At 59.4% G+C, this 9,555-nt stretch overlaps 2 protein-coding genes across 5 annotated transcripts in view; one reads left to right on the top strand and one right to left on the bottom strand.

Moving 5' to 3' along the window:
* Positions 1 to 7,127, top strand: part of TFPT (TCF3 fusion partner) — an 8,164-nt gene extending 1,037 nt beyond the window's left edge. For 2 of the 4 annotated variants that reach the window (XM_034986368.1, XM_034986366.1), the window contains exons 2-6: positions 82 to 344; positions 2,914 to 2,984; positions 6,017 to 6,301; positions 6,393 to 6,611; positions 6,984 to 7,127. In XM_034986368.1, coding sequence (XP_034842259.1) covers positions 86 to 344; positions 2,914 to 2,984; positions 6,017 to 6,301; positions 6,393 to 6,611; positions 6,984 to 7,103 — 954 coding nt within the window. In that variant the 5' untranslated portion in view covers positions 82 to 85 and the 3' untranslated portion in view covers positions 7,104 to 7,127. The other 2 variants (XM_034986370.1, XM_034986369.1) reach the window with 2 other exon arrangements.
* A 61-nt stretch (positions 7,128 to 7,188) lies between these two features.
* On the bottom strand, positions 7,189 to 9,539 carry NDUFA3 (NADH:ubiquinone oxidoreductase subunit A3). The gene is made up of 4 exons (XM_034986465.1): positions 9,455 to 9,539; positions 9,176 to 9,250; positions 7,755 to 7,832; positions 7,189 to 7,343 (listed from the first exon to the last, which is right to left on the bottom strand). The coding sequence occupies exons 1-4, from the start codon at positions 9,462 to 9,464 to the stop codon at positions 7,252 to 7,254; spliced, it is 255 nt and encodes an 84-aa protein (XP_034842356.1). The 5' UTR covers positions 9,465 to 9,539; the 3' UTR covers positions 7,189 to 7,251.
* Positions 9,540 to 9,555: the final 16 nt, after the last annotated feature.

Raw genomic sequence — 9,555 nt, 5'->3', positions numbered from 1 at the left:
GGGGGGTCTGGACTCCCGGGTCTGATGGAGGAGGGAGCTAGGGCGGGAGGTTCAGGGTCCCTGAACCCCCTGACCTTACAGGACCATGGCAGCTGTGGGCTTTGAAGAGTTCTCAGCGCCGCCAGGCTCAGAGTTGGCACTGCCTCCGCTGTTCGGTGGTCACATCTTGGAGAGCGAGCTGGAGACGGAGGTGGAGTTCGTGTCTGGGGGTCTGGGCGGCTCGGGGCTCCGGGAGCGAGATGAAGAAGAGGAGGCCGCCCGCGGCCAGCGGCGGCGCCAGCGGGAACTAAATCGTAGGAAGTACCAGGCGCTAGGGCGGCGCTGCCGGGAGATCGAGCAGGTAGGTGAGTGCGGATTCCCCCGTTTGGGGGCCCCCTGGCCAAAATTACCCATTTCAGGTCTCTGCCTGTCCACGTGCCAGCCTTCTTTATCTAGCTGGGTGACTCTTTCATTCATTTATTCTCCACCTGTTATGTGTCAGGCACCGTAAGGCCTCTGCAGAGCCGTGTGCTCTGTGAGCGGCCCTGACGACCCAGATCGGCTCACTGATGTTTGTAGGTGCCCCTCACGTTCCCCACTAATCAGGGTTTCAGGGCTCCCATACCCCTCACATCAGGCCCTCACGTCCTGACCACTCTGCCGCTTGGGTCTCCCTTGGATCCTTCTGCTCTCCATCCCCATGGCTCCTGCCCCAGACGCGGTTTCTCTCAGCTGCATCACTGCATCGGCTTCCTGGGTGAGGATGAGGAGCGCGCAGTTGGCAGGGACCAGATCTTGAAAGGCCGGGAACACCAGGGCGTGACGTTTGGGTTTGGGTTTGTTGTTTAAGTGAGGGGGAGTTGTTGGAAGGTTTCAGGCGGGGGAGGGACAGGGTCAGGGCTGGGTGTTTGGAAGACTGAGCTTGGTTGTATTAGTCTCCTAGGCCTGCTGTAAGCGAGGACCACGAACTGGGCGCTAAGTAACAGAAATGCACTGTCACAGCTCTGCAGGCCGCAGGTGCAAGATCAGGCTGTCAGCAGGTGTCAGCAGGGCTGGCTCCTTCTGACGGCCGGGGGAGGGGTAGGGGTGTGGAGAAGAATCTGCGACCTGCGTCTCTCCTTGCATCGGTGGTTGCTGGTATTCATCAGTGTTCCCCGACTGGTGGGTCTCTACCTTCACCTTCACGTGGGGTTCTCCCTGGGTGTGCCTGTCTGTGCCCCAGTTTCCTCCTTGTATGAGGACACGGCCCCGCTCACTGACCTCATTTCACTTGATTACCCCTGTGAAGACCCTATGTGCAAAGAAGGTCCGTTCTGAGGTACTGGGAGTTAGGACTCCATGCCTTTTGGGGGGACACCATCCAACCCCTAACGGTGGTGGTCTGAGCTGAAGCAGGGGTCAGGAGACAGAGCAGGTGGAGAACAAGGACGGACGTTCAAGCCCTCTTCGGATGAGGAGCGCATCAGGCTGCCTGGAGCAGGACAGACGTTTGCTTTGACAGATGTCGGAGGGGGCCACATGGGAAGTGGGAGCAGGGGGAGTGCTTGGAGCAGGTGAGCTCCGTGTATTAAAATGTACTCCCCAGCAGCTGCACCCCCCGTGGCCAGCTGCTCCTGGGCAGCCAGTGACAGCTAGAACGTTCGCAGGACGCTGTCGGTCACGTGGTCTTACGTCCACGTACGCACACAGGTGTAGTAGACAGTAGGGAGACAAATCAGATGTGATCTACACAAACCAGATGCTCTGCGTCTTGTACTAGGTGGCTGTTGGCTCCACCCCGTCCTACGCTCACCCCGACCTACTTCCCTCCTCAACCACCCCCTCAGCTCTTGTCCCCTGGAGACTCCTCACGTGAATTCCACGATAGCAGTAATATTTCATCCCCGGCATCCTGTGTTCTCAGGGCTTCCCAGTACACGGGTGGTGACATCAGGGTGACCGTGGTCATGTGGGAGCACCCACTGTGTGCCAGGCCTGCCCTGGGCTTTACACACAGGATGTGTCAGGACGCCCTGCTGCCTCTCTGCCCTCCCCCCACTCCCTGAAATGGCAGCAGAGACCCCGAGCCCCGTTTGACACATGGATACCAGGGTCCAAAGGGACTCCATTTGATTTGCTCAAATAGAGCTGGTATTTGAGTTTCTGCTTATTCCACCCCATCAGGAATAGGGGGTGGTGTTATTCCTGTTTTACAAACACAAGCTCAGAGGGGTTCTAGGTGACTCGCCCAAGGTCACACAGCTGAAAGGGGCAGGCTGGGGTTTGAACCCAGGTCTTTCTGACCCGGGGCAGTACCTGCTCATTCATGACTCGGCCCACACACCTCTCTGCTGGACCTAAAGTAGCCACCGCCTGCCTAATCTCCAGCAAGTGGGCCTGCGCGGTGTCCCCCCAGCACTTTGCACGGCAGGAAGTCACACATTCAGCAAATACTGATGGAGAACCGCACCCCCTCGCCAGGTTCTGCTCAAGGCATGGGGACCCAGGCACAACCTGTGTCCTTTGAAGCTGATGGTCTGGTGGGGGAGACAGCAGGAGAAGTGGGTAGGCTAGAAGGTGGTGAGGAGTGTTATAAGGTAAACTGAGGCAGAGAGGAGTGGCTGGATGCACGGGGGGCACGAGGAGGGAGGGGGTGTTGCAGTGTGGCGGGAGGTCGGGGTGGACTACCTGAGCAGGTAACCTCTGAGGTCAGACTTGAGGGCGGGAGCTCTGCAGGCGTGTGGGAAGGCCCCCAGGACGAGAGGAGGCCAGCTGGGTGCAGCGGATGCGAGGGAGAGGAGCAGGAGGGGCCCGAGTAGGGAAGGAGTGGGTGCAGTAGGCCCGGAGGATGTGAGGCACTGTGGTTGGCTCCCTGGGGCCCCGCCGGGGCTCCATTCACCACGCATGGAACGAGTGGAGTCCAGGTGACTTGTGCTTCCTCCTGCCTCCCTGCAGGTGAACGAGCGGGTCCTGAACAGGCTCCATCAGGTGCAAAGGATAACACGGAGACTTCAGCAGGAGCGGAGGTAACCCCTTGCATGCCCCCCTGGGCCCCGTGCCTCTGCTCCGGCTGCTGTTTCCACCACCTCTCGCGCTTCTTGCCTGCTTCCTGTCCACCCAGGCCTTGTGGGAAGGGCTGAGCAAGGGCGGGGAGGCAGGTGCGCTCCCTTTGAATGGGACGCACAGCAGAACAGAAGCTCAGGATGTAGAGTCCCACGCTTGGTTTCAAGCAGTTTTGCTGTGTGACTCTCAGCAGGCGGCATCCCTCTCTGAGCCCATTTCCCGTCTCACGGAGGTGGCTCAAATCTTGTGGCTGCTGAGGATTGAACAGAAGCTCATGGGAGGAGCCCAGCCCAGAGCCTCCCGCCACGCGCCGTGTCCCCGTGTCTGGAATGCGCTGTGACCCGGCCAGTCCTCAGGCCTGCACTCACCTGACCCACAGGATGCGCCCGCCCTCAGGCACCTCCTTGGTGTCCAGGTCCCTTACTCACCTGCTCTCCCTGCCTCCTCCTGGCCATTCCTCGCTCCAGCACCCCAGGGCTTGGCCCTGGGTCCCCCCACGTCCACACCTCCGCTCTCCAGCTGGTAGCCGCAGGTGGCGACTTAACCCGAGACTTCGTTAAAATTGAAACTTAACGTTGGTCACAATAAATTTTAATTCACTGGAGTGCAATAGAAAATCCCGTTCCTCGGTTGCACTGGCCTCTGTTCACGTGCTCGGCAGCCACCAGTGGTGATTTTTACCCAGACCAACTAAAAGGACGTTGAAACTTGCATTCCTCGGTGGCGCTCACTGCATGGTAGCTCAGCCCTGACCTCGGCAACTGAGCTCGAAACCAAAACGGCCTCAGAAAGTTCCTCTGTGGCTGTCACCACGTGGCAGGGGCTCCGCGACAGCGACAGGTGGCCAGAACAGGACGTTTCTGTCCTCACAGAGGGTTCTGTGTCCGGAGTGTCACAGCACCGTGGTCCTTTGAATCCTGTCTGCAGCTCTTTGAACTCGGTGCCCTTTGCCAGCCGCCTGCCGGACAGTGACTTCTGGTCACGTCACACGCAGGCACAGCTGACCCTGACCTCACCCCCTGCCCCCGGTCCGCTCCACGTCAGAGAATGAACCCTCCCAGCTGCTGCTTTCTCTCTCACCTCCTCGCCTGATGCACCCTCAGAACAGACCCAGGACCCAGCACCCTGGGCCAAGGCACTCGGCCCCTTGCCCAACGCCTGCCACGCTTGCCCCGGCCTCCCTGACCCTCCCGAGGCTCCTGCTGCAACACTCTGGGTGAACCTTTTTTCCTGGTTGTACCGTTAGCCAGGATTCTCTCTCTCAGTCAAACCAAGAGAGTTTATGAAAGGGAAGACTGGCCTTTATGGTTAAAACATTGAAAGTTCGGGAAGGGATCTGCACGTGCTAAGCTTCCCCTAACCATACAAATCAGGGTGATTGTTTTTTGAACAGTCTATCTGGAGCTCAGCCCCGTGCATCTCAGAGCGTGGCCCCTGGACCAGGAGTCTTGGTACCACCTGGGAACTTGCCAGAAATTCGGGGGGTGGTCAGGAGGTCTTCTAAAATGTAAGACATGCCACTGTGTAAAAACAGTATGGCACTTCCCCCAAGTTTAAAAACAATTACCATATGATCTAGCAACTCCGTTTGTAGGTATATCCCCCGGAAGAGTGGAAAGCAGGGCCACTGACGTGCCCGCCCATGATCATAACGGTATTCATAGCAGCCCAAACGTGGAAGCATCCGAGCATCTATCTGCGGATAGATGAACACAGTGTGGTCCACACGTAGGACCATCCAGTCTTAAAAAGGAAGCTACACCACGAACGGTGAAGACATTGTGCTAAGTAAGCCAGTCACAGAAGGACAAGTCCTGTGTGATTCCACTCGTGTGGGGACTTAAGTTCACAGAGACGGAGAGCAGAGTGCTGGTTGCTGGGGGCAGTGGAGTGGGGAGTTGTTTAGTGGGACCGTTTTACTTGGGAAGATGCAGAGAGTCCTGGAGACAGATGGTGGTGATGGATGCACAGCAGCGTGAATGTGCTTAATGCACTGAGCTGGACACTTAAAATGGTTAAACTGGCAAGTGGTATGTTATGTGTATCTCATCACAAATTTTTAAAAATTCTTTTTTCAAAAGTAAAAAATAACTAAAAAATAAGACAGACCAAGTCACTTCTCTGCTCCCAACCCCACATGGGGTCCCACCAGAGTCAGAGCCAGAATTATCCTCCAACGGCCAACAGGGCCCTGTGTCAGAGGGCCCGTCACATTTTGCTCTACCAAGAACACCGCACACATGCTGCTCCCACCTCAGGGCCTTTGCACTGGCTGTCCCTTCTGCCAGAAATGTTTTTCTGTCCCTCCTTCACCTTCTCAATGAGGCATCCCCCACCATCTTTTGAGGTTCCAGCCCTCTTCCAGTATCATGCGTCCTCCTTCCTGCTTTCCAGCTTACTCTGTTTTGTTGACTTGCTGATTGTCCCCCGAGTTCAGGAGGCTCAGGGGTTTTTGTGCAGTTCCCCGATGTATCGCCAGCACTGAGAACGTGTGGTGCAGACCAGGTGCACACACCCACCTGGAAAGAGACTGCATGTAAAGCACCCCGCCCAGGCGCTGGCTGCCAGGCAGCATTCGGAGCTAAAACCCCCCGAGGTTCTGGGCACCTGGGTGGCTCAGTCGGTTAAGCGTCTGCCTTCGGCTCAGGTCATGATCCCGGGGTCCCGGGATCGAGTCCCGCATCGGGCTCCCTGCTCGGCAGGGGGTCTGCTTCTCCCTCTGACCCTCCCCCCCCCATTCTCTCTCTCTCAAATAAAATCTTAAAAAAAAAAAACAAACCCCAAGGTTCTTAGAAGCGGGGACCGGGGGAGGCAGAGAAGGTAGCACCTGCAGGAGTGCTCTGCGCCCATCTTTGTCTTGCCCTCCGGTTACGGATAAGGACAGCGGCTGACACCAGGACATACGCTGAGCACTAGGAGATGCCCCCGCTAGCAGCAGTGTCACCCTCACGGCGATGCGCCCGCTCAGCGTTGTCCTGTCCTGTCGACTGAGCAGGAAACAGGTGCAGAGAGGTCCCCTTGCCTGGCCCAGGGTCCCACCGGCTGCTCAAGTACTTGGCACCCAGGACTCAGACTTGGGAGCTCCGAATCTTCTGGGTCTACAGGTCCAGGACCACCTTGGCTTCGGAGCTGGGGCTGGGCTGTGGGGTACCCCTTCCCCCACCACCAGACGCTGAGGTTGTGCCCCTGGCGGGCTCTCTCCGGACACAGGTTCCTCATGAGGGTGCTGGACACCTATGGTGATGACTACCGCACCAGCCAGCTCACCATCGTCCTGGAGGTGAGCACGGCCTCCCGGCGGGCTGGGGCTGGGGGGCCAGGGGGCTGGGCACTAGGACAGAGTCTTCCCCTGCTGCCCCTTCTCCCCCCAGGACGAGGGCAGCCAGGGCACAGATGCTCCCACCCCCGGCAACGCTGAGAATGAGCCTCCAGAGAAAGAGGGGCTGTCCCCGCCCCGAAGGACGCCCGCACCCCCCGAGCCCAGCAGCCCGACCCCGGCTGAGGGGCCCAGCGGACGCAAGAGGCGGCGAGCGCCCCGGGACGGACGCCGAGCAGGAGCTGTGCTGACCCCAGAGCTGGCCCCAGTGCAGGTGGGACCAGGGCTTCCGGGTCTGGCAACAGTGCTGTGGGGGCTGGGCTTTGCAGAGCTCGCAGGCTCGGGGCTGGGGGGCTGGGGACGGGGCTGGGGACCGCTGGAGAAAGGAGGTGGGACTGGAAGGGCTGGGGTGGGTAGGGAAGGAGAAAAAGCCGGAAAAAGCCAGGTGAGGGCTTGGGTGGAAAAGGAGAGAGACTTGGAGGAGGCTGGGGGAGAAGGTTGGAGCAGAGGGGGGAGGGAGGGTCAGGGACCATGGGGGAAGGGAAGGCGGGAGTGTCGGGGCGAAAGCCCCAGGTGCAGAGAGGAAGCTGAGGAGCCAGAACTGAGGCCGGTGGGCCTGCTCACGCCTGTTCCTTCTCTCCCCCAGATTAAAGTCGAGGAAGACTTTGGCTTCGAAGCAGATGAGGCCCTGGACTCCAGCTGGGTTTCTCGGGGGCCAGACAGACTGCTGCCCTACCCCACCCTAGCCAGCCCCCCCTTTGACTGACCCCCACCCCCAATAAACTGACCCCCAGAAACGCCTTGGCTACTCTCTACTGTTTCCACCTCTGATCACACACAAGCTCAGGTTCTGGGGCCGCTTTTCACATTTTATTGGCTCAGAGGAGGGGCCTCCTCCATGTCACCGGGGGTGCTCACAAGTTCTTCAGCCACTCCAAGCTTGGGCCCTGGGGGTCCTGGGGGTGGCTGGGCACGTCGGGCATGTTCCCATCATCTCGGAGGGGCACTGTGGGGCAGGAGGGTGGGCCACTGAGACCAGCAGATCTTGGGAGGCCCATAAAGGCTAGTCTGTCAGTTCATATTCAAAGAGGAAGGGGGACCCCAGGGGAGAGGTGAGAGAGGGGACACAGAAGCAGGGAGATAGAGACCTAGAGGCACGGAAAAGCAGACACAGAATGACAAAAATCCAGAAAGGAATACAAATCTGGAACGACAACAGAAACTCAAAAGTGCAAAAACAGGAAATGAGTTTCAGGGCACACGGATTAGCTCAGAAGAAGAAAAAAAGTCCAGCCCACGCTGCAGATTCTCAGACCCCTGCAGAGGAAAGACCTGCCCATGACCATTCCTCCACCAGCACAGGGAGGTTACCCCACCCCCACTCCTGCTTGGGGCCAGCCCTCCAGCTCCCACTCACCTGGATAGTTGTAGGGCGTGGCCTGGTTGATCATGGTGGCGTATTTGGTGAAGGGGCTGACGGTGGGCAGAATTACAGCTGTGGAGAAATGGGTGAGGCCCGTGGGAAGGTGGCTTGCAAGCGGGGGTGGGAGGGGAAGGCAGAAGAAGCTGAACTTCGGCAAACTATGAGTCAAATACATGGGGGGAGGGGAGCAGGGAGGTCCTGCCCCTCCAGGAGACCCCCTTGGCATTCCGGGATCCCCATTTATCAGCAGAAAGAGAGGGGGTGGGAGCCAGCAATTCAAGGAAACATGGGACCTAGAGGGCAGAGAGGAGGGAAGACATGGGGGTGGTCATGGAGTGAGTACATGAGTGTAGAGGTGGTCAGGGAGCCCAGGGTGGTGGGCGAGCGCAGTGTCTTGGGAATCTTCCAGAGGAGTAACGAACTGTTACAAACCGAGGAAAGGGGCGGGGGGGGGGGGGGTGGTTAAAAAGGTTGGTTTCCCGCGGAATTTAGAGGCCCCCCGGGGGGGGGGGGGAGGGGGCCGGGGGGGTGGCGGTAGGGGGTAAAAGCAATGTTCTAGGCCAGCACTGTCCGACAGAAAGACAGGAGCCACGTATTTGGCTTTACACTTCTAACAGCCACATTAAAAATAAAGCTAAAAGATACAAATGGATTTCTAAAATTATTTAACCTGGTGTACTGGATGTGTGTCTTTCCACATATAATCAACACAAAAGAAGCGGAGCTACTTTATAGGCTCGTCCTACTCTGCAGCCCGGCGTGTACTTCGCATTAGAGCGGAAAGTGTACCAGCTCAATTCAGGCGAGCTCCGTTTCAGGCGCTCAGCGGCCAGTGCGGCCCGTGGCTGCCCTAAGGGACAGCCGCTCCAGAACCTCACCGCGGCGTGTGGCCTACAGACCAGCGGTACCGACCAGATCTGGGGACCCGGGAGATCTGCCCCATCCCAGACCTATACAATGACAGTCGCATCTTGACGAGACCGCCCGCACACTGAAGTGGGAGCAGCCCTGTTCTAGAACGGGGGCCGTCGATAGAACCCCCGGGGGATTTTCACAGGATAGGATTCCCCAGCCCACCTCCACCCCACTCAGCTCCACACTGCACGTGCGGGGTGGCGGGCGGCCGAGGGTAAAAAGTGGGTGGGATTCGGACATTTTTGTCGCTCAGGTGTTTTTAATGCACAGCCTGGGCTCAGGACCTCTCCTCTGGGGGATCGCGCACCTCCTGGGGAGGTGTGTACGGGGTGGGGAGAAGGGCGCTCGTGAAGGGCTCATAACATCGGGGATGGGGTGGGCAAGGGGCCGTCGCGGGGGTGCCGACACACGAGGGGACCACAGAACGTTGAGGGGTACTCGAACGCTCGTGGGCAGCGACGGGACCTTGGGGGAGGGCGGGGTGATGCACGCTCACGCACCGAGGCCCCCGATGGTGAAGGACGCGACCAACACCGGCTCCTTGGCCCAGGCATCCTTGAGGAAGCTGGCGAGTCCTGGAGGGGCGGGTGAGCAGGGTCACTCCTGCGGGGGACGCCCCCGGTGACCTCTAACCCTCTCGCGCCGCCCCCGCCCTGGAGGAGCCCTCTCGCGACCTCGGCGTCCCCCTCCGGCCCGCAGCCCTCCGCCTCCACGGAGGCTCCGCGGTGCCCCAGCCCCGGCACCGCCGGACCCCGCGCGCCCTTATCGCCCTCACTTACTCCCGGCCATCTTGGTCGCGGCGGAGGCGGTGGCTGCGGCCAGCACGCGGAGCACTCTGGGAGTTGTGGTCCCCGCGCTCTGAGTCCGCGCGTGCGCCCTG

Source organism: Mirounga leonina, unplaced genomic scaffold (assembly GCF_011800145.1).
Source record: "Mirounga leonina isolate KUSES-001 unplaced genomic scaffold, KU_Mleo_1.0 Mir_376, whole genome shotgun sequence".
Lineage (NCBI taxonomy): Eukaryota > Metazoa > Chordata > Mammalia > Carnivora > Phocidae > Mirounga > Mirounga leonina.
This window is presented reverse-complemented; position numbering and strand designations above follow the sequence as displayed.